At 45.0% G+C, this 25,383-nt stretch overlaps 1 protein-coding gene across 1 annotated transcript in view; it reads left to right on the top strand.

Moving 5' to 3' along the window:
- AIF1L (allograft inflammatory factor 1 like) overlaps nt 1–23,943 on the top strand; it is a 145,482-nt gene extending 121,539 nt beyond the window's left edge. The window contains exon 6 of the mRNA XM_073600469.1: nt 21,045–23,943. Coding sequence (XP_073456570.1) covers nt 21,045–21,132 — 88 coding nt within the window. The 3' untranslated portion in view covers nt 21,133–23,943. The remainder of the gene's footprint in view (nt 1–21,044) is intronic.
- The last annotated feature ends 1,440 nt before the right edge of the window (nt 23,944–25,383 follow it).

Here is a 25,383-nt window from a genome sequence, read left to right as displayed (position 1 = left end):
ATTTTGTAGTTCATAAATCAGTCATCCAGAGATATAGCCATATCTGCAATGTATATCATAGATTGTGAAAACAGAACATGTGTTGAGGATAGGGAGAGTATATGTCCATAATACCACCTTGTTAATGGACCATACTCACCATTATCCAATAAAAGCAATTGTCTGTATTAGGAGCTCATGCGGACGGAAAGGCACGAAAACAAACGTGCAAATGCATCAATAAAAGATCCAAAGCTGTCGCACCCGTCACACAAATTCTGAAATAATGTGTATGTAAATATATGTAAATACTATGCATTAAAGATTATAAAATATATCCCTGCTGTGGTGCTCAGATAGTTCCACTTTAACCAATTCCCGCCAGGCCTATAGTCAAATGACAGCTAGGCAGGACATTCATCATTCCAGGTAGACGTTATATATGGCGTCCACCCAAAACGCGCCTCCTGCATGCCCTACTGGACACAGCGCATGACTGATCAGTGTACCGTCTGCTGCCGTACAATGTGATCATTTTGACCAATCACAGAAGGTCACATGACAATTGCACATAATAAATGGCTTTGATACTTGCCATTCATTGTGTACTATTGTGTTGATTTCTTTGATTGGTCACAGTGATCATATGGTACAGACAGGGCCAATCACAGCCCATCTGAACCATGTGATTAGCTGTGGCCAATCACAGTTAATCACAATAGTAAACACTGAATGAATTCATTCATTCACTGGTATAAACAATCATAATATGTAAAAAACCCTGATCACTTCCCCAGAGTAGTGCAATGTTATACTATGGTAACACTGTACTGCTCTGCTAACAAAAAAAAAGAAAAAAAAATGGAATAAATTATTAAATTGTCTTTTTATTTATTGTTAGATATTGTCACCAGTCAGTTTCCCTGATCATCACACCAGTTACGGTATATAATGATGCTGTACTGCACTGGTGACAGTATGTAAAACACGGTCGGAATTTCGGCCCGCAAAAGACCGATGAGATTTTTTTCGTCTGAAAATGCGACCGTGTGTATGCTCCATCGGTCTTTTGCTGGCGGAATTCCAGCCAGCAAAAGATTGAGAGCGTGCTCTTAAGTTTTTCGGTCGGGTTCCTATCCGAAAATGCGATCGTCCGTGGCAATTCTGACGTGCAAAATCCTGACGCATGCTCGGAAACAATTCGACACATGCTCGGAAGCATTGAATGTCATTTTCTCAGCTCGTCGTAGTGTTATACGTCACCGCGTTCTTGATGGTCATAATTTCAGCAAACTTTTGCATGACCGTGTGTATGCAAGGCAGACTTGAGCGGAATCCCGTTGGAAAAGCCGTCATATCTTTTTCCAACGAGAAAAACGACACAAAAATACGCGGCATTACTGTTTACCCCAAAAAGGGGTCATTTAGGAGATATTTGTACTGTCCTGGCATTTTGGGGCTCAATAAATTAGCTAGGTCATCAGTACATCCGGATTTATAAATTTTTAGATATGTATACCATAGTTTGTAGACTGTATAACTTTCCTACAGACTAAATAATATACACTGATTTGGGTTATTTTCACCAAAGAAATGTAGCAGAATACATTTTGGCCTAAATTTATGAAGAAAGATTCTTTATTTGCAAAATCTTATAAAAGAAACAAATGATTTTTTCATAATTTTTGGTCATTTTTTGATTGTTTAGCAAAAAATAAAACAGTGGTGATTAAATGCCACCAAAAGAAAGCTCTAAATTCAATCTGGGTGTAAAATGTTGTTTCGGTACAGTGTTGCATGCCTGCCCTATTGTCATTGAAAGTGCGACAGCGTTGAAAATTGGTCTGGGCAGGAAGGGGTTGAAAGTACCCAGTAGGCAAGTGGTTAACCTAACCCCCAAAGTAAACAGGACATGCCTATTATCCCTCATAAACACCAAACTGTCAATTGCTTTGTCAAAACCTCAAATTAGCCCTAAACCTTGCCCCTTTCACACTGGGGCGGTGGGGGCGTCGGCGGTACAACAGCGCTATTTTTAGCGCTGCTGTACCGTCGTTCTTGCAGCGGTATTCGGCCGCTAGCGGTTCGGTTTTAACCCCCGCTGGCGGCCGAAAAAGGGTTAAATCCGCTCGTACAGCGCGGCTATAGCCGCGGTATTACCGCGGCTATAGCCGCGCTGTCCCATTGATTACAATGGGCAGGAGCGGTGAAGGAGCGGTGAATACACCGCTCCTTCACCGCTCCAAAGAAGCGGCTCGCAGGACTTTTTTTACCGTCCTGCGAGCGCACCGCTTCAGTGTGAAAGCCCTCTGGCTTTCACACTGAGCAAACAGCGGAGGCTGTTTAGGGGCGGTTTTCAGGTGGTATTTTTAGCGCAATACCGCCTGAAAACCGCTCCAGTGTGAAAGGGGCCTTAATGACAACCGTTCATTTAGTTGCCACATTCAGGGCGAGGACCTGTCACCCGAGTAGCACTGGCAGTATCGGTTCAGCAGGAACCGGTGTCACTACTAATACCTAAGACAACCATCATATACTTATTAGAAGGAATAATTGTCATTCTAGCCAATGCAGATCATGTGACTCCACCCTCCCGTATACATCGTCTGAGCTGCGGGCACACAGCCAGGGTGGAGCGCACTGATTGCCAGCAGACCTTGCAGTCGCTGAACAATTAGCTCCGTCTCGGAGGAATAGCTGGGTGCAGACACAACACACCTAACTATCCAGATATTTTATAGCATTGACTCCCTCTGCTATATACCTACCCTCCCCATAGAGCAGATGTGTTATGTGTGGATGTACAGGTGTGCGGATAGGGCACAGGGACTGGGAGGGGGGACAGGTGTGGAGCCATTGTGGCTGGGTGGTCCCTGCGGTATACACGCTGATTATATGCTCATTAACCCATTCATGGCTTTTATTATGTTGTTCGTATTGTGTGATATATTTTACATTCTGAATGTTTGGTTGCACCTTGGCGCACATTTATTCCCCTTAGGCAACAAAAACCAAAATGAATCCCTTAGCCGCTCTGAGAGCTTGTTTACACTTGAGGCGCCCTCCGAAGAGCGATCTGTGGTTATACTGTGGCCCTATTCAGTTGAACAAATCATTAAATGGAGGTGATAAATGCATGTGTTCACCCCCCTCCACTGCCTTTGCAGCTATAAAGGGGAACTTTACCCATAACAACTTGATAGAAAAGAAAGTTCTTTAGCATGGAACATACATTCTACATTAATAATTATGATACCAAAATTAGCGCGTGCTGTAATTTGTCTCCAGCATTGCTACTGTTACTCCTTGCTGGAGGCTGCCATTTTGCTGAAGCCCAGAGCCCCTTAACCACTTGCTTACTGGGCACTTAAACCCCCCTCCTGCCCAGACCAATTTTCAGCTTTTAGCGCTAACGCACTTTGAATGACAATTGTGCGGTCATATAACACTGTACCCAAATGACATTTTTCATTTCCCAAATCACTGTACCCAAATAATTTTTTTCACACAAATAGAGCTTTCTTTTGGTGGTATTTAATCACGGAGTTTTTATTTTTCGCTAAACAAACAAAAAAAAGATGGAAAATATAGAAAAAAAAAAACTTGTTTTGTTTGTTATAGTTTGTTATAAAATTTTGCAAACAGGTAATTTTTCTCCTTCATTTATATGTGCTGATGAGGCGGCACTGGTGGGCACTGATAGGCTGCACTGATGGGCACTGATAGGCACAGATAAGTTGGCACTGATAGACACAGATAAGGCGGTGCTGATGGGGACAGATAAGGCGGTACTGACGGGCACAGAAAAGGTGGCACTAATGGCCACTGATAAGATGGCACTGATGGGTGGCACTGATGGGCACTGATAGGTGCTACTGATAGGTACCATTGAAAGATGGCACTGATGGGCACTGGTAGGTGACACGGATGGGCGGCACTGATTGGTGACACTGATGGGTGGCACTTTGGGCACTGATGGGTTGCAAAGTGGGCACTGGTAGGTGGTGCTGGTGGGCACTGGCAGGTGGCACTGTTGTACACTGGTAGGTGGCACAGGTGGAACAAATGAGGTGGCGGCAGCTCTCCTTGATCAGGATGTCCCTCTGACAGCCACCAGTGATCGGCTTCTTTTTTTTTCTCCTCACGCTATCAACGCGAGGAGAAAAAATAGCTGATTACCGGTTCTGTTTACATCACATGATCAGCTGTCATTGGCTGACAGCTGAACACGTGGTAAGGGGTCGGGATCGACCCCTTACTCTGATCTGTGATCAGCCGAGTCTTACAGACTCGCTGATCACAGAGCGTGCTGCACGCGCCCTGCAGGGAGCGCGCAGGCCGCTCGAGCGCAGGAGGACGTCTATTGACGCCCTCCCGGCAAAGTAGGTCTGTGCTGTAGCCGTCATTCGGCTATAGCGCGGATCTGAAGAAGTTGAAGCATAACTTTACCCACAACAACTTGCTAAAAAAATAATGTTCTTTAGCATGGAACATACATTCTACATTAATAATTATGCTACCAACATTAGTGTGTGCTGTAAATTGCCTCCAGCATTGCTACTGTTACTCCTTGCTGGAGGCTGCCATTTTGCTGAACCCCAGAGCCTCTTAAAGCGAAACTTTACCCATAACAACTTGATAAAAAATAACTTTCTTTAGCAAGGAACATACATTTCACTTTAATAATTATGCTACAAAAATTAGTACGTGCTGTAAATTGCCTCCAGAATTGCTCCTCTTTCTTCTTGCTGGAGGCTGCCATTTTGCTGAAGCCCAGAGCCCCTGAGTAGCAGTAAATCATAAAGTAGAACTAAACCCATCGATTTACTAGTTTAAAAAAGTTACATTTATGCAGTGCTGGAAATGCAAACTGTCAGATTTGCTTGTGTCCTCAAACAAACTGTCAAACCACCAAATGGCTGAAGTCATAACTGATCACATGTGCAGCTCCATGGCAGTTGCAGATCAAACAGAAGCAGCATCCTTGGCTATAAAGGATAGGAAGGTTTAATTCAGCTTTAAGGCTGTCAGCAGATTGCCTCTAGAAACTCAGCTGTGCCTAAAAATGTATAAAATGGACAGCATGTGCAAAGCAGGGTGAGACAGTGTATTGCTGGATAGTATAGACACTTGAAGTGATCTAAAGTTAAAATTTCACTTTAAGGGGGAACAGTGGGGGGGGGGTGGTAAAATCGCATAGAAAGTATGAAGGCAAAAAAACGTCAGCCTTTACAACCACTTTAACCACTTGCTGAGCAGCCGGCGTCATTATACTGCGGCAGATCGGCATGATCCCGCAAATCGCCATAGGTGTACAACGGCACCTTTAGGGCGATAGCAGGCACGCGCCCACCCGCTGCACAGCAGGGGACCCAATGTACGGCCCTGACGATCGTGGGCACGAGAGCCAGAACGGGGATGTGTAAACACACAGATCCCTGTTCTGATAGGGGAGGAGAGACAGATCTGCTGTTCCTAGTGATTAGGAACAGCGACATGTCTCCTCCTCTAGTCAGTCCCACCCCCCCCCTCCCCACAGTTAGAAACACACATGAGGGAACACGTTTAATCCCTTGATCGCCCCCTAGTGTTAACCCCTTCCCTGCCAATGACATTTACACAGTAATCAATGCATTCTTATAGCACTGATCACTGTATAACTGTCAGTGGTCCCAAAAAAGTGTCAAAGGTGTCCCATCTGTCCACCGCAATGTCACATTCCCGCTAAAAATCACAGATCGCCACCATAACTAGTAAAAAAAAAAATAATAATAAAAATGCCAAAATTCTATCCCCTGTTTTGTAGACGCTATAACTTATGCGCAAACCAATCAATATACGCTTATTGCGTTTTTTTTTTTACCAAAAATATGTAGAAGAATACATATTGACCTAAACTGATGAAGAAATCTCTTTTTGTAATTTTTTTTTTCGATATTCATTATAGCAAAAAGTAAAAAATGTTGTTTTTTTCCAAAATTGTCGCTATTTTTTTGTTTATAGCGCAAAAAATAAAAACCACAGAGGTGATCAAATACCAACAAAAGAAAGCTCTATTTGTGGGAAAAAAAGGACATCAGTTTTGTTTGGGTACAGCGTCGCACGATCATGCAGTTGTCAGTTAAAGCGACGCAGTGCCGCATCTCAAAAAATGGCCTGGTCATTAGGGGGAAAATCCTTCCGGGCTGTAAGTGATTAAATAAAAGTTTTTTGTGCAGTTAAAAACTGTTATTGACTTTTCCAACTATTTTCTGTGAACTACAAAGCATAGAAGATATTTGTAGTCCAAATCAGGAGAGCAGCCTAGGGTGACAACACTGCTCCTTCATACAGCACAGCGAGTTGGTGTTGTCATTCTGGGGCAGGAAGTGTGTTAGTGACAGGATCATCAGATGGAAATAAAGGAAAAAACAAAGCGCTTTAGACGTGTATTACAAGCGTTTTACAGCTTCAGGTATTTTTGTTTAGCCAATAGAAAGCACTAGGGGGAGGAGAGTGAGAGGATATTAGGGGTAGAGAGGTGCTATTTGAGTATAAAAATGCTCATAAAACACCCGTAAAACAATCAAGGCAGGTGTTTTTATTGAAGTCTATGGGGCCAAAAACGCTTATAGTTACATAGTAGGTGAGGTCGAAAAAAGACACAAGTCCATCAAGTCCAACCTATGACACAAGTCCATCAAGTCCAACCTATGACACAAGTCCATCAAGTCCAACCTATGACACAAGTCCATCAAGTCCAACCTATGACACAAGTCCATCAAGTCCAACCTATGAGACAAGTCCATCAAGTCCAACCTATGACACAAATCCATCAAGTCCAACCTATGACACAAGTCCATCAAGCCCAACCTATGGACTCAGTAGTCTGTTCTTAGCCCATGTACTTTTTTGAGCTTCATACAGTGACAGAACACTCAGATGTGAACAGGGGCCATTGAAATGAATGGAATTTGGCTTGTTGAGCGTTTTAGAATTACAAGCTTCAAGCAGAAAATCACTCGGGTGTGAACAGGGCCTTACATTTGGGTTTGAACCTGCAGGGTTGTGGAAACTAATCACGGACTATTGTGATTCTTGTATAAGCACAGCAGTGACTGGTTCTCTTGAAGCTCCTTTCTAACTCTTGTATTTATTGCATGCCTTGCTGTTGAAGATCTTGGGAAGAGAACTTGAATGGAGGGCCAACAAAATGACAATTTCACAGCCTGTCAGTCATTGGTTGAAATAAATCTATAGAAGGTTCAGTAGTGTGGAATGTGGTCTCAGTGCTCTAAATACTTCCTATCAAAGTGAGTAAATTGGGGTCTTTGTGATCAGGTAACAGGTCACCTTGCTGAGAATAAAGGTGCATTAATCTAGCAGGACACAGCAGGTTCTGTATCCTTACAGTCTCCTCTGTGCCTCCAGTTACATGAGTCCAGGCCGGGGAACACTGGAGGTCTTTGTGCGGGGAGCCTCCCCTCCCTGTCCTCCTCGTCTTCCCCCCTTCACCCCTCTCTTATCGGCTATTATTTATCACAGCATTAGCCTTGCCATGGAGGGAAGGGCTGAGTGTCTTTGGTGTGTTTGGGACCGACTCCTATGTGGCAGAGTGCCTGTCCCTCTAACAATCCGTTTTCTGTGCGTTCTTGCCATTGGCCTCCTCCTGTTTGAAGACTCTTTCAATGCATTCCCCTGGGGTGCCAGAATGGGGCTGTGTGTGTATATTCTTCCCTGAAAAGGGGATTGGGAGAGAAGAGGGAGGAGGCTTGCTGGGTTTCCTTTCCTCGTACTACGGCTCCCAGGACTATCAAAGGCTCTTTTTCTCCATGTCTTGTTTGTCACCAATATAGAGATTTAGTTACATGGCAGGTCACTGTGCAGATCCTGTTCAAAGTTACATAGTTAGGTTGAAAAAAGTCCATTTAGATCAACTAAAAGAAGAAATAAATAGAAGAAAACATCCATCCATATACATAACTTTATACCCACAGTTCCAGAGGAAGGCAAAAAAAAAAAACCTTTAAAGCGTGGTCCAATTTACTCCTTCTGTTGGTAAAAATGAATCGCACAGGGCAAAGCAGCAGGTGACTTTAAAGTGCAACTCCAAAAAAAAATAAAAATTCTCCCCTGAAGTGGGGCTGCCCCTGTACTGCAAGGGTTAAATGAATGTTTAGGTCTAGGGGACTGTAAAAGCGGGACCCTCCGCTCCTGCAGCTCCCCTACACTCTAGGGGTGAACTGTTACTCTGCATCCTCACACTTCTGTGCAGGGCTATGGGCTCTGCATTGTACTTGATGATGTCAGAGGCTGAGGGCACTGGTCTTGCAACTTTTAGGGAGCCTACTGGAAGAGGAGGGTTGGGTAAGTAAAATTGCTTTTCTTGTTCCATTAGACCAACCTTCACTAAATGGTGGATCACAGTCCTCCATTTAATGAATGACTGACAGCCCTGTCCGGACCATCAGCCTGCCATTATGCTGTGCCGGATCCTAACTAAGCTTCAGTGATTTGTCGCTAGACCCCGTCAGCGTCATAGCAACCAATGATGTCACATGTGTGCCCCGCCCCCTGCAGCGTGCTTCTCCTCCCAGCTTTCACCCCCTGCCTGCCCAGCTCTAATGGACTTTACTAATCTATAGTGAGTCTCTGATAGTGGAATCAGATGTATGGGGCTTTCTGATGCGGACACATTATGTAAGGGGGCACCCTGATGGGGACACTTGACGTATGAGGGCATCTGATTTATGGGGGCACTCTGATGGGGAAACTGATGTATAGGAACATATTATGGATAGGGATAGGGATATTATGGATAGGGACATATTATGTAGGAGGGCACCCTGATAGGGCAGATGATATATAGGGGCACCTGGTGGGGAAACTGATGTATGGGGGAACAATGATGGCAAAATGGAATGCTCTGACGTACAGTTTTTCAGAATTTCCATACAAACGTTCAAACAAAACTGATGTATGGCCAGGGCCAGCTTTAGCACTCTGTCAGTCCATGTTGAAACTTGGAGGTTACACAGAGCTGACGACACTTAGCCCACCCCCATGTGACAGCGCCAGGTGCTTGAGTAGGCAATCACTAAATAGCAGTATTGTCACGTGGGACAAAGGGGGACAAAACATACGCTCCACTATACCTAAAAGTACCGAAAAATGTTTTCCAATTGGCCAGACAGGGGGCTAAATTTAGGATTTTATTTTCTGCTAGTGCACCACAACTAAATTACGCTTGTTGTTTTGCCTGCTCGGGCAAAGCACAGGTTCATGTAAAGGAAACGTGTACCATCAAATTGCCCATTTACCCTTTATGTGAACCTTCTCTCCCCATCCCTACCCAAACAACCATGAGGTTCCTATGCAATTTGGCATAGACCTTGGTACTCCCCCCTCTGCTCTCAACTAGAAATAAGTTGCTCAGGCACTGAACACTGCATTGTAAGGTGGGATAATGGATGGGCCTAATTCCTCTAAAACCAGAAGTTTGAATTGTTCACTGAGGACACGAGCATACGTGGACTGGTGCCTGTGGAAGAGGCTATTCCAGAACATTGACATGGCCAGAGCGAGTTTTCCAGTTTAGGTCCAAGTGGACTTTGCATTCTACTATTAAACACTATCTTCAAGTTGTATTTCTCATGGAAGTTTTCCTGCCCACACTAAATACAGTATGTAACCTGTCTCTTAGATCTAGAGGAGTGGCTCACAACCACAGGGCCGCAGCCTCTCTCTTCCTGGACCTCCAGCCAGCTGCACATCCCATAATCTCCCACAGTGCCTCCCAACTCCTATAGTGCCCACCAACCTCCCACAGTGCCCCCACCCCAGCTAGCTGCAGAGCCTTCAGCCCCCCCCCCCCCCCCCCATAGTGTCCTCAACAGTGTCTTACAGTGCCCCCCAATCTCCTACATTGCCCCATGCATAACCTCCAGCCTCTCCAGAGACACAGTTGTCCTCATCTCCCTCCTGAAAATCCATCCCCTACAGGGCAATCATGCCTTCTGTAGGCCCCTCACCCCCCCCCACACACACACACACACACACACACACACACACACACACTGGGATTTTTTTTAATGTTGGTTCCGGAAGAATTTACCAGGCCCTGGTCTCAATAAGATTGAGAATCATTGATCAAGACTATGCTTCATTAAGCCATACTGTCAGTTTGCTCCTCCACCAGTGAAAGTTGTCATTTGTTGCCTAGTCTGAATTGCTCACTGGAGTGTTGATCTCAAGCTTATCCCCATACGTAGGACTTTTAAAGTATAACACCACCTTCTGTTATCTTCCTGGCAAATTTTGATGTTTAGTTGTTCCAAAACAACATGGCTAACTGCCAAGCTAACCAAGAGCTGCTGCCCCAAAACTTGTATGGACAGTCTCCTGTTGCAACCAAGGCCAGATCTAGCCTCATTTAGGGATGCAGCTAAAAAATACAGGGGAGGCATAATGTCATCACTGTGTGTAAGTCACACTGTATGACCGAGATGCAGGGAACCAGTATTTCCTGTTCACTCGGCACGTTTCTGTATCATGAGTCAAAGTCTGGGAAACACAAGCATGTATCAGGCTGTCATTAGGATGATTAAACAAAACCTGTGGCCCCTTATCCCAAGCGTCCCTATCAGAACCCACTTTACATCAGGGTCGCCCTTACATTAGGGTCTCCATCAGAGTGCCCCCTTACATCAGGGTCCCCATCAGAGTGCTCCCTTACATTAAGGTCCCAAAAAGAGTACCTCCTTACATTAGGATCCCCATCGAGGTCCCCCTTACATTAGGGTCTCCATCAGAGTGCCCATCAGAGTGCCCCCTTACATTAAGGTCCCAAAAAGAGTACCTCCTTACATTAGGGTCCCCCTTACATTAGGGTCTCCATCAGAGTGCCCCCTTACATCAGGGTCCCCATCAGAGTGCCCCCTTATATGAAGGTTCCAACCAGAGTGCCTCCTTACATTAGGGTCCCCATCAGGGTCCCCTTTACATTAGGGTCTCCATCAGAGTGCCCCCTTACATCAGGGTCCCTCTTACATCAGGGTCCCCATCAGAGTTCCCCCTTACATTAAGGTTCCAACCAGAGTGCCTACTTACATTAGGGTCTCCATCAGAGTCCCCCTTACACCATGTGTCCCTATCACAGTGCCCCCTTACAGGGATTGTCCTCATCAGATGCCCCCTTACAAAAACTGTCTACACCAGAGTGCCCCCTTACATCTATTGTCCTCATCAGAGTGCCCCCTTACACCACATGTACCCATCACAATGCCCCCTTACATCATTGTCCCCATCAGACTGGCTTATGGATCAGTATATACCTTCTCAGAGACCGGGGGGGTCTAGGGAAGATTTAATGTTCTTTACTAAAAATTGTTTGTCGTGGCTGTCATTCTGTATTTTGTTTTCCGGAGGTTGAAATCAACAGTTGTCCTAGGAGTTTTTGTTGTTGCATGTACAATGGCATAATAACACGCTCTCCAACATTTCAAAGAGAAAAAAGAAAGACTGCCCCGTTCAGCTCCAGCCCACCCTCCATCATAGAACTGCGGAGACGTCCACAGGTCCCTTTTTATAAAAGCGCTAAAATTATTTTTCCAGTACAAAGCATGCTGACGTTACTAATAGTTGTTTTTATTACATTTTGTGAATTATTTTTGAATGCAGCTCTACACAAACAAACAAGGTGGATAAAAACAAGTTTAATTACAAATGTTATTGCAGCCACCCTCTAACTGGAAGTCGGATCACAGCAGAAAAAAAAAAAAGTGATTTGGAGGAGACTTAGGCCCCATTCACACTTATGCAACTTGTCATGCGACTTTGGGGTCCACCCCATGTTTCCCAGTGAGTACCGTTCATATCTGTGCAACGTAAAGTGACAGCAACTTTAAAGTAGTTCCTGCCCTACTTTGGTCCGACTTTCATGCGACTTGAGGGCCATAGACTAAAATGCAAATCCTCAAAGTCGCATGAAAGTCGCACCTGCATGATATACTGTGCATGCGACTTGTGGAAAATATCCTGGCAATGAAAAAATAATGAAAGAAAGCGTGCCAAAATGTAAAAAAAAACCAGCGTGCCCAGACCCTTATCTGAGCATGCAGCCTGGCAGGTCAGGAAAGGGGAGGTGCAGGCGAGAATCCCACCCACTGAACCATACCAGGCCACATGCCCTCAACATGGGGGGGGTGTGCTTCGGGCAGGGGGCTCTTGTCTCCATGTTGATGGCTGGTGTTTGTCAGGGTGTGCAGGCGGGGGACTTATCGGAATCTGGAAGCCCCCTTTAGCAAGGGAGCCCCCAGATCCTGGCCTCCCTCCTATGTGAATGATACATAGAACCCCTCCCTATTCACCAAAAAAAAAGTGTAGTGTAAACTATGAGAGTAGGCAGTTTTTAACAACTCCTTTTTTTTTTTATAAAAAAAAATTCCCTCCATGTAGATTCATCATCAATCACAATGCCCGCACCCACCGACCCAAAAAAGAGAAATAAAAACCTCTGGTCCCGATGAAGGCGCCCACTGCCTGCCAGCTCTTAAATAACGAAGGGTCGGGGCCACACAGTGACATCACCGGGTGGTGCCGCCCTATTGTGGCATTACCGACCCAGCATTCCCTTGGTCGATGGTGTCACAAGGGGGCGGTGCTACCCAGTGATGTCAACAAAGGGCCTGGTATGGATGGGGGGGACCCCATGCTGTTTTTTCTTTTCATTTATTTTTCATTGCCAGCATTTTTTTGTTTACATTCAGCTGTCAGTGGGGAAACCCGCTGACAGCTGATGAGTCATCGATTGTTAAGGACATGGAGGCTGGCTTTCCGGCCCGCTCCTTAACAACCAGCTATTCTTTACACAGAATTTGAATCGGTCGATCAATCGTTCGAATTCAAATCGTTCTTAAAAAATAAAGAAACTAAACAAATGTTTCTGTTCTGCACGTCTATTTAATTTGTAGAGCACAAACAAAACAATCACATTGGTCAAAGTCGTAACAAAGTCACATGGTAAAGTCGCAATGGAAATTGCACAATTTTTAAGATGCACAAGTGTGAATGGACACTAAGCACAATGAAATGGACTCTACTGAGCTAAGAATACATAGTTAAAGAGGAGATCCAGTCTCCCCCAAAAAATGAAAACAAATATTGTAGCTGCTGACTTTTAATAAAAGGACACTTACCTGCCCCTGGATCCAGCGATGTCCTCTCCAGAGCCGATTCTTCAGTTGGCTTCAGGTGCAGACTCCGGCATCTTCACTAAGGGAAACCGGTAGTGAAGCCTCGCAGCTTCACAACCGACTTCCAACTGAACATGCGTGAGCCGCACTGCGGTTTCTGATTGGTCCCGTAGTCTTCTGGGACCTATGATGTGTCCTAGAAGTCTGTGGGGGAAGGGGGGGGGCAAACTTCCACTCAGATCACTTAATACCAGAAGTGGGGGAGCGAGTACCTGTCAAAATCAGGTACCCACTTCCCCCCAAAGAAAAATAATGTGCTAAATGTAAAAAGGGGGGTGAAGTAAGAAAAGGGGGGTGAAGTAAGAAAAGGGGGGTGAAGTAAGAAAAGGGGGGTGAAGTAAGGGGGGTGAAGTAAGAAAAGGGGGGTGAAGTAAGGGGGGTGAAGTAAGGGGGGCGAAGTAAGGGGGGCGAAGTAAGAAAAGGGGGGTGAAGTGGAACTTTGGGTGACGTTCTGCTTCAAGTGTAATTTTTTTTTTTTTATATGTAATCCTCAGTTTAATGTTTTTTTTTTTTTTTTTTTTTTAATCGAAAAGATAAGACATGTACAGAGGTAAGAAAAACAATTCAATTGTCTCTAAAATGTTATATTACAGTCGTCACTTTTTAATATATTATATATACTGTATATTATTATTGGTCATTATAAGTGTTGTTGTATTGCCATTTTTTTGGAAAATATTTTTGTTCTTTTTTTTATATAGTAAAAAAATAAAAATTCCAGTGGTTGTTAAATACTGCCAAAAGAAATGCCTATCTGTTTAAAAAAAAAAATAAATACATTTTGGTATATTGCATGACCAAGTCCATAGGCATGCGCAGGGGGTGTGCCTGGGCACACCTTAATCACTACCCTCATGGTCTATATATGGGTCCTCACATTGTGCACGCATACACATTTGCACAGGTGATTTGATCAGTTTCACTGCCTTAGTAATTACCACAGCCATTTCATCTGAGGGAAATCCTGAAAACATGACCTGTTGGGGGTGCTTGAGGACTGGAGTTGAGAAATATTGATCTACACTGTAGTTGGTGAAAGCTTTGCAAATTGTTGTCTTCTGTTTTTGAAAGCTAAAGATATTGCACAATGGAACTTCCTCATAATATGCTATTTATCCCCAGTCTAGATCGGACCTCTTGTTCAGGACTTCTTCTTCTCCATTTTTTGCACATGTGCTTCCTATTTTTACTTCAGCTGTCTCACAGCTTACTCAACACTGTGGTTAGATATGACCATAAAAACCTATATGACCTCTTAGATAAATTGGAACTATCATTAAATATCATACTTCACATGACTCAATAGGACATTTGTCAGCAATGCCAAATAACATAGTTACATAGTAGGTGAGGTTGAAAAAAGACACAAGTCCATCAAGTCCAACCTATGTGTGTGATTATGTGTCAGTATTACATTGTATATCCCTGTATGTTGCGTTTGTTCAGGTGCTTATCTAATAGTTTTTTGCTCCCCACTGAGACCAGTGGAAGGGAATGCCACATCCTTGCTGCTCTTACAGTAAAGAACCCTCTACATAGTATAAGGTTAAACCTCTTTTCTTCTAATTTTAATGAGTGGCCATGTGTCTTGTTAAACTTCCTTCCACAAAAAAGTTTTATCCTTATTGTGGTGTCACCAGTACGGTATTTGTAAATTGAAATCATATCCCCTCTCAAGCGTCTCTTCTCCAGAGAGAATAAGTTCAGTGCTGGCAACCTTTCCTCATAACTAAGATCCTCCAGACCCTTTATTAGCTTTGTTGCCCTTCTTTGTACTCGCTCCTTTTCCAGTACATCCTTCCTGAGGACTGGTGCCCAGAACTGGACAGAATACTCCAGGTGAGGCCGGACCAGAGTCTTGTAGAGCGGGAGTATTATCGTTTTATCTCTGGAGTTGATCCCCTTTTTAATGCATGCCAATATTCTGTTTGCTTTGTTAGCAGCAGCTTGGCATTGCATGCCATTGCTGAGCCTATCATCTACTAGGACCCCCAGGTCCTTTTCCATCCTAGATTCCCCCAGAGGTTCTCCCCCCAGTGTATAGATTGCATTCATATTTTTGCCACCCAAATGCATTATTTTACATTTTTCTACATTAAACCTCATTTGCCATGTAGTTGCCCACCCCATTAATTTGTTCAGATCTTTTTGCAAGGTTTCCACATCCTACAGAGAAGTTATTGTCCTGCTTAGCTTAGTATCATCCGCAAATACAGAGATTGAACTGTTTACCCCATCCTCCAGGTCGTTTATGAACAAAATAAATAGCATTGGTCCCAGCACAGAACCCTGGGGGACCCCGCTACCCACCTCTGACCATTCCGAGTACTCCCCATTTATCACCACCCTCTGAATTCTCTCTTGTAGCCAGTTCTCAGTCCATGTACTCACCCTATGGTCCATGCCAATGGACCTTATTTTGTACAGTAAACGTTTATGGGGAACTATGTCAAATGCTTTTGCTGCAGCACGTTTGTTGCAGGCCGGTTTCAAGGAGGGTTATGTGATCCCTTGTGCCCTTAATCGGATCCCTCCAGTGGCTGACAATTTGCGTGAAACTGAGAAACTCGCAAAAGAGGTGTCGTTGGCCCTTTTGTCCCCCCACCTCCTTGGCCAATTTAGTGGTCTCTCTTTTGGGGGTCGTTCCAAAGAAGGAGCTCAATAGGTTCCGCCTGATTCACCACCTGTCTTGCCCAAAAGGTGGGTCGGTCAATGAAGCTATTGAGCTATTGAGCCTGAGGCGTGTGCGGTGTCGTATACCTCCTTTGATGCTACGGCGTTACGGTCAGGGTGCCCTCATGGCCAAGACAGACATAGAGTCTGCCTTTGTTGATCATTGCCTTCCTATGGGCTGTTCCATTTCCTGCGCCCTTTTTGAGACTTTTAGTTTTTTCCTTGAGTGGGTGGTTTGAGACATGGCAGGGGTCAATTCAGTTATTCACTACTTGGACGACTTTCTTTGCGTTGGCCCTCCTTCTTTATGTGGCATTCTTCTGGCTACGGTTAAGCATGACGTGGAGCGTTTTGGTATTCCTCTCGCGAGGGACAAAACGGAGGGCCCCACGTCATTAATCAAGTTCTTAGGGATAGTTATTGATACTGAGGCGATGGAATGTCGTCTGCCTGAAGATAAGTTGCTTGCTCTCAAGGAGGAAGTTAGCTTAGCGTTTGGCAAACACAAGATACAAGCATGATCAAATTCAATGTCCTCAGGCTGCATATGGCTTTTCCTCACACAATGGTGGTTTGGTTGGATATCGTAGGCCACATGTCTTGGCGTTTTGCCAGTTCTGTGGACAAACTAAACAGAGCAAGAGTTAAAATTAATAAGGAGGTTGGGAAGTTCATAGCGCAAAACGGAGGTTTCTTGGTCCGGCATCGGGAGCTGGAGGTGGATACCTGGCCGTATCTCCGCAGCGACGGTATGCACCTTAACGCGGTTGGCACGGATCTTTGGGCTCTGGGATTGCAGGATGGGGTGTAGAGGGCATTGCTTTTTTGGTGGGGCACAAAGGTGTGATGTTTCACACTTCGTGCTGTGGCGGTTGAGGTCTTTGGAGACAGTTTAAGCAAACTGTCTGCTTATCAAATTAGGGACCCATCTAAGTCATGGAGTCCCCGGTGGAATGCCAGCTATGGTGGATTAACTGGTAAGTTAAAGTGCGGTATCATCTGAATGTGGTTCATCCCCCAAGCCGGTGTAGTGCGGCTAGGGACCGTGTACGTAGTTACGCAGATACAAAATGTACAATTGATATTTGGTGCCTCCAAGGATCGTCAATCTTCATTTCCTGTTTTTAAGGAAGGTTTTTTTGTTATGTTTTGCTATTGTTTTAATAAAGGGGCCGAGGCGGCCATTTTTTACTCCAACATTGGTGTCAATGTTTTTTTCTTGTAAGCTTAAATTGGGGTAAAAGAGGGGGATTGGGTAGCAGTTAGTGTTTAAGGGTCAGGTACATACATAGGTGTGCACAGCCTATTGCATTAGGGTGTGCACCCCAAAGCTCAAACACACATGAACGCCACCTGCTGTCACATGGAGGAGGCTCTGGTGGTGAGAGACAGTTGATTGGGAGCATATAAATATGGGTGTAAGATGTTCTTAAAGTTGAACCTAGCCATTAATTTAATGGGGGCACTTACACAGGCCTCTAGCACCCCCAACCACCCACCTGGCGCCGCCCCTGGGTAATGCTAATGCACATGGGGTGATTAGGGTGTGCCCAGGCACATCTGGCCTGTAGACACACCTATGGGTACATACAGTGGGGGCGGAAAGTATTCAGACCCCCTTAAATTTTTCACTCTTTGTTATATTGCAGCAATTTGCTAAAATCATTTAAGTTCATTTTTTTCCTCATTAATGTACACACAGCACCCAATATTGACAGAACAACACAGAATTGTTGACATTTTTGCAGATTTATTAAAAAAGAAAAACTGAAATATCACATGGTCCTAAGTATTTAGACCCTTTGCTCAGTTTTTAGTAAAAGCACCCTTTTGATCTAATACAGCCATGAGTCTTTTTGGGAAAGATGCAACAAGATTTTCACACCTGGATTTGGGGATCCTCTGCCATTCCTCCTTGCAGATCCTCTCCAGTTCTGTCAGGTTGGATGGTAAACATTGGTGGACAGCCATTTTTAGGTCTCTCCAGAGATGCTCAATTGGGTTTAAGTCAGGGCTCTGGCTGGGCCATTCAAGAACAGTCACGGAGTTGTTGTGAAGCCTCTCCTTTGTTATTTTAGCTGTGTGTTTAGGGTCATTGTCTTGTTGGAAGGTGAACCTTCGACCCAGTCTGAGGTCCTGAGCACTCTGGAGAAGGTTTTCGTCCAGGATATCCCTGTACTTGGCCACATTCATCTTTCCCTCAATTGCAACCGGTCGTCCTGTCCCTGCAGCTGAAAAACACCCCCACAGCATGATGCTGCCACCACCATGCTTCACTGTTGGGGCTGTATTGGACAGGTGATGAGCAGTGTTTGGTTTTCTCCACACATACCGCTTAGAATTAAGGCCAAAAAGTTCTATCTTGGTCTCATCAGACCAAAGAATTTTATTTCTCACCATCTTGGAGTCCTTCAGGTGTTTTTTAGCAAACTTCATGCAGGCTTTCATGTGTCTTGCACCGAGGAGAGGCTTCCGTCGGGCTACTCTGCCATAAAGTCCCGACTGGTGGAGGGCTGCAGTGATGGTTGACTTTCTACATCTTTCTCCCATCTCCCGACTGCATCTCTGGAGCTCAGCCACAGTGATCTTTGGGTTCTTCTTTACCTCCTCACCAAGGCTCTTCTCCCCCGATAGCTCAGTTTGGCCTGACGGCCAGCGCTAGGAAAGGTTCTGGCCATCCCAAACATCTTCCATTTAAGGATTATGGAGGCCACTGTGCTCTTAGGAACCTTAAGTGCAGCAGAAGACAGGTGTGTGGCTTGCCTAATCAAGTCCAATCAGTATAATCAAACACAGCTGGACTCAAATGAAGGTGTAGAACCATCTCAAGGATGATCAGAAGAAATGGACAGCACCTGAGTTAAATATATGAGTGTCACAGCAAAGGGTCTGAATACTTAGGACCATGTGATATTTCAGTTTTTCTTTTTTAATCTGCAAAAATGTCAACAATTCTGTGTTTTTCTGTCAATATGGGGTGCTGTGTGTACATTAATGAGGAAAAAATGAACTTTAAATGATTTTAGCAAATGGCTGCAATATAACAAAGAGTGAAAAATGTAAGGGGGTCTGAATACTTTCTATCCCCACTGTAGGTCCAACTTGGAAAAATGCAAATATTCTCTGAATGATGCCTGTGCGGACCAGGCAGCCTCCTGTGCGCAGCATGGCAGCCGCTGGGCAATCACTGTATTATTGGAGCCTACAACAGATACTTCCAGCATCCAAGTTGTACCAATGTACCTATCTATAAATCACCATACATAATGTTAAGCTGTAAATTTCACAGTAGTAAAAGCATCTCTCAGCATCTCAATTCACCCGGCTCTGCCCTCCCAGCAGTGACTAAACAGCTCAGCTGCCTCTGCCCCCCATTATTGACCTAGAAGTTCAACTCCCATTCCAAGCAGTGAATTAGCAGCTCCCCCTCCTAGTAGTACCTCAGGAGTGTAGCTCACATTCTAGGCAGCTCAGTTCCTCCTGTTCCCCCCCTCCCAGCAGTTAGTCGGGAGTTAAGCCGGCCATTAATGGATTATTTGTTTTGATCAGCCAGCAGGCTGAGCAAAAAACACTGAACAGATTCCCCCATCCACACAAGCAAGGTGGATGGAGAAATACTCCCCGCTGTGTTATATCCTGACAGCAGGGACTCCTCCGCTGTGCTGCAGCAATTGACTACATGTGCTGATCGAATAAAAATTTGCCAACATTCTTATTCAAGAGAAGCTGATCATTAGGAGTGTACTTGGTCAGCAAGAAGCTTTAGGTAGGTGTTACATGTCAAAGTAAAATCCACATGAATGGCAGGATCCAAGGTTTCCCAGCAAAACATTGCCCAAAGCATCACACTGCCTCCACCAGCTTGCCTTCTTCCCATACTGCATCCTGGTGCCATCTCTTCCCCAGGTAAGCGAAGTACACTCACCCAGTCATCCACATGATGTAAAAGAAAATGTGATTGATCAGACCAGGTCTCCTTCTTCCATTGCTCTGTGGTCCAGTTCTGATGCCCATGTGTCCATTGTAGGTGCTTTTGGCTATGGACACGGGTCAGCATGGGCACCCTTTCAGATGCCATTGTAACAAGATATTCAATGTTATTCACTTGAGAGGGGATATGATTCCAATTTACAAATACCATACTGGTAACCCCACAATAGGGATAAAACTTTTTCGTGGAAGGGAGTTTAGCAAGACACGTGGCCACTCATTAAAATTTAGAAGAAAAGAGGTTTAACCTTAAAGCAGAGTTCCACCCACTTTTGAGAGGTGGCCTTAAATGAAAGACCACCTCTCCACCCCTCGTTTTTGGCTAATTAAAAAAAAAAAATTCTTCTAATTTACCTTTTTATGAAGTACAGCCTGTACTTCCAATCCATCTGATCCGCGGTGCAGGACGTCATATCCTCTTCTTCGACGAGCCCCCTCCGATGTCTTCTGGGACATGTGCATGTCCCAGAAGACAGCAGGCCATTCACAAAGTGATGCCCGATTTGCGCATGCGGAGTAGGAAACGGGCAGTGGCGCCGCAAGGCTCCACTCCTTAATTAGAATGGCAGCACCTGCAGCCGATCCGATGGACGGATCGGCCTCGGAGGGCCAACATCGCGGGCTCCCTGGACAGGTAAGTGTCCTTATTAAAAGTCAGCAGCTACAGTGTTTGTAGCTGCTGACTTTAAAAAAAAAAAAATTGTGGGTGGAACACCGCTTTAAACTATGTAGAGGGTTCTTTACTGTAAGAGTGACAAGGATGTGGAATTTCCTTCCACAGGCGGTGGTCTCAGTGGGGAGCATCGATAGTTTCGAAAGACTATTAGAGAAGCACCTGAAAGACCGCAACATACAGAGATATACAATGTAATACTGACATATAATCGCACACATAGGTTGGACTTGATGGACTTGTGTCTTTTTCCAACCTCACCTACTATGTAACTATGTAATGTTATTCACTTAACCCGTCAGTGGTCATAAAGATATGGCTGATCGGTGTAAGGCAAGGAATGCCTCGGCCATTCATGATTGGCCAGTACAGTGATGGCTTTGTATCAGGATTGCTCAGGTGGGTGCAGACTTGGATCTGAACCCTTTTGAGCTCACCCCTAGTTGGTATGATCATCTAGACTGCAACCTAATTAACCCTTTGCTTTCTGTTTGCAGCATCATGATGTTTGAAGGAAAGGCCAATGAAACGCCTATAAAGCCTGCAGGCCCCCCACCAAGGAGAGACATCAGCAGCCTTCCATGAAGTGACAAGATGGCGGCCTGCACCATCTTCCTGCGTACAAAGCCAAGCGTTGTTCCAAGCACTGCTACAAAGGACATTCCCCAGCAGACAAAGTGCCTTGAGAGGACGGATTTCACTCTCACACCTCCTCCTTCTCCTCATTTCTCTATTTTATTGACCAACCCTTTTCTTTCCTGGACTGTCCTATAGAGCTTCTACTATTTATTACAGGGAAGACGATTCAGTGACACATTGTGAGCCTTTATGTAGAGAAAGTGTCTAAAATCAAAGAGTCTGAATAGGTTTGCCAAAAATGAATGAAGGGCAAGATCTGATTGGTTGCTGGGCACAGCGAAGCTGCTCTTTTATACACATGCCCGGCCAGACGGTGGCCATTGCTGTGATGTAGAACGGTCAAGCTTTAAAGATACAGACATCTTACCAGCCCATTTAATACAGCCAAGCTAATGATATGCAAACTACAATAACCCTTACCTAACTAATACAATTTATAGTGGTCATCACAAATGAGTACTGGTTCACACTGGTGAAAGCTATTGTTAGAGTCCTTGCCACCCCTCTGAAAAGTGATCCATAGTGGAACACTTTTTTTAGAGGGTGTATGGCAGGCAGTGAGGATGTGATATGTCCCCTTATCATCGCCTGTTGCATTGCAGCAGTTACAGCGCATCCCTATATACTTAAATGGGTCATGTTCAGCAGCGGCACCGTATGCCGTTTAATTTATGTCACAGCCTCAAAGCATAGCGGTTGTGACAGGTGTGCAGCTCTGAGTGGCTACATGGCTTTCTGTAGTTGGACCGCAAAACCGTGTCTCAAGCAGTTTTACAACCCCTTGGTTGTCAATGTGAACAAGCCCCAAGGGCACATTTACACTTGCTGCTGGAGGGGAGGTAAAAATAGATGGTTGAGCCGTGGTCTTATTGCCTCCGCCCTCCCACACTTAATCCAACACAGTAGCCGGCGGGGGCTGTGGGTAAAAATGTCACCCCCTCCACGTCGCATTCGGCTGCCAGTACTGCTTGCTGAACATGACCTATTCAAGTGAATGGGTCCGCACTGTAATGGCCCTGCAACCACGTGCAATATAAATGGTTGTGGTGTGGTAGGGTGGGCTTTTAGGGGTTAAAACAGGTTGTGTGCCGTCTGTCAGCTACCCTATGAAAAGCAGTCCACAGCGGATTGTTTTTTAGAGGGGTGACAAGGGCTTTTGCAGTTGTTTTCTATGTGCCCTTGCAGTTGATCATGTGCAGAAAAGTGTGAACGAGTTCTTAAAGCCCAACTCTAGGAATAGTGAAAATCCTCCATTGCAGTGGGGTATCCCCCGTACCGCGAGGGTAAAATGCTTGTTTAGGTCTAGAGTAGTGGTGGCTGCTCATACAGGGTGCAGGGGTGCTGCCTCCCTAATCCATGCGCCTGCCCCTAATCTACATGCAGGGTGCCAGACGCATGAATTTCAATGTTTTTTTTTTTTTGAAGCACATGATTAGAGCCTGAGGCTCTAATTGGCTTCAAAAAGGGTGGGCTCGGGGTGCAGAGCACTGTGCCCTGAGCCCACCCAGCTGTGTGACATTAGCAAATTCTCCTTCCGGCCAATCAGGAAGCAGAACCTGAGACCAGATTAGCTGGGAGTCCTAAGATCCGATTGGCCACGAGTCCTAAGTCCTGATTGGCTGGGAGGAGAAGCGACAGCCAGGACTCGGGAGGAGACGCAGGGGGGAAAGCTGCCAAAGCCGTGACCTGGATAGGGTGTATGTACCTGTAAGAGCTGGGTATGCCATTAGTAACAAAAGATGTCTAGGTGTTGAGCAAACATTATTCCTCAATTAAAGTAGTATTAAACCCTCAGCATTTTTTAGTTTAACACATTGAGCACAATAATATAAATATTTCCCAGGAAGCTATTTGTTAAAAGGCTTCTCTGAAAGGGCAGCAGAGGCGAGGGGTGGGCATAGCTGCTCTGTGTGTCTTTTTGCTCTCTCGCAGCCCCGCTGTAGTTCCCAGCAGAATAATAAAACCGTCAGATGTAAATAATAGAGATAAGCCCGGGAGATGTCATGCACCTCCTTGGACCTAACTCATAGGGTGCCTTCACTTTTTACAAATTGGCTGAATTCCTAGAATTCAGCTTCAAATAATTGAGGGTTTAATATTACTTTTAGTGCAGGTGTCAAATGTCTTATATAAATGCAGTAACCCTCTAGGTAAATGGTAAAGTGATTATTTTCTGCTTTATAAATACGCCTCCTGTGTGATTGTAGAAGCCCCGCAACAGCCAGATTGGTTGACTGTAGGGCACCACAGACAGCTCTTATATACCTTCAGAAATTAGTCCCATAGTCCTTCTATTCACTTACAGTTAGGCCTCAATGTGAACCGCTGATATCGAGAAGAGTTACAGGCCTATTCAGTAAAACAGTGCAAAGAACGATGGTGGCATACAGTGACCAATCACAATTTAGCAAACCAAAATATCACTAAAAATGAATTCCGACGGACCAATTTGGTTCACGCTTCAAGTCATTCTTTGCCTTACTGAATGAGCCCATTAGTGTTACCTCTCAGTGCCTTCACTTACTTCACATGTTATGTATGTTGTCATTTTATCTTGAAATCTGATTAGAGTGTAAGCTCTTTGGAGCACTGATTTTCCTAGTATGTACCTAGCCATTGTGTGAGCCAATGTGTGTTGTACTGTAATGGCACACAGGCTTGAGTAGAAAGCAAGAATGTTTCTTTTTATTGTTCCCTGTCTAATGTTCTTATCCAATATCTTGATAATGTATATTTTGTAAAGAGTTGTGAATACTATCCAAAGTCTGTGTTTTTTTTTTTTTTTATTGTATCCTACTCTCTTATTAGGCTTTGTTTAGACTTGTGGTTGGGGGGCAGTAAAAATGCATGGTTGAGCTGTAATTTTGCTACCCGCCATAGCCCCCCCCCTTTAAGCTGCAATAGGTAGCGGACGGGGATGTTTTGCACCCGCAGTAAAGTTCACCTGACAGAACGCTACACATTCAAGTAAATGGGAAAGTGCCGCAACCGCATGCAATGCACACGGTCGCGCCACTTTTTTGCAAAAATGGGGTTAAAACAGGAGGCATTGCATCGCTTCACTTTCTCACCGACTGTCAGTATCCTGTGGAGTTGTGATCCCAACACGGATCAGGCTTTAGAGTTGAGGGAGATGTCTACATCTACTATTACTGGAAAGTCTTGTTAAAGTGGGAAAAAAGCCTAATGCCGCGTACACACAGTCGGATTTTCCGACGGAAAATGTTCGATGGGAGCTTGTTGTCGGAAATTCCAACCGTCTGTAGGCTCCATCGGACATTTTCCATCGGAATTTCCGTCACACAAAATTTGGGATCTGGATCTTAAATTTTCCCACAACAAAATCCGTTGTCGTAAATATCCGATCGTGTGTACACAATTCCGACGCACAAAGTTCCATGCATGCTCAGAATCAAGCAGAAGAGCCGCACTGGCTATTGAACTTAATTTTTCTTGGCTCGTCATACGTGTTGTACGTCACCGCATTCTTGACGTTCGGAATTTCCGACAAGATTTGTGTGACAGTGTGTATGCAAGACAGGTTTGAGCCAACATCCGTCGGAAAAAATCCAGAATTTTGTTGTCGGAATGTCCGATCGTGTGTACGAGGCATAAGTCTTGCTCTTCCTAAAGAAAAAATTCCCTCCCCCTACTCCTTCCTATCCTGCCTACCCTGTATACAAAATAATGTGTGTACTTAAAGCGGTTGTAAAGGTATTTTTTTTTTTAAAAAAAAATAACAAACATATCATACTTACCTTCACTGTGCAGCTCGTTCTGCACAGAGTGGCCCCGAACCTGGTCTTCTGGGGTCCCTCGGCGGCTGTCTCAGCTCCTCCCCGCAAGCATTCACCACCTTAATGCGAGCTCCCTCGCATGGTGGTGAGTGCTTGCGGGCGCGCTCCCGTGATACAGCCGGCGGCTATAGCCGCTCGCTGTATCACTCGGCCCCGCCCCCCGGCGCGCCGCGTCATCGGATGTGATTGACAGCAGCGCGAGCCAATGGCTGCGCTGCTTTCAATCCATCCACTGCAGCCAATCAGCGACCAGGCTGAGCTGCAGCGAAGATGACAAGAACGTGCAGCGAAGATTCGAGGCGTCAGGTAAGTAAAACGGGGGGGCTGGGGGCGGCGGTACTGTCAAAAGTTTTTTCACCTTAATGCATAGAATGCATTAAGGTGAAAAAATTTTTACCTT

Source organism: Aquarana catesbeiana, linkage group LG09, assembly GCF_042186555.1.
Source record: "Aquarana catesbeiana isolate 2022-GZ linkage group LG09, ASM4218655v1, whole genome shotgun sequence".
In the NCBI taxonomy this organism is placed as follows: Eukaryota; Metazoa; Chordata; class Amphibia; order Anura; family Ranidae; genus Aquarana; species Aquarana catesbeiana.
The sequence above is the reverse complement of the archived record's forward strand: the minus strand, read 5'-3'. Positions and strand labels throughout refer to the sequence as shown.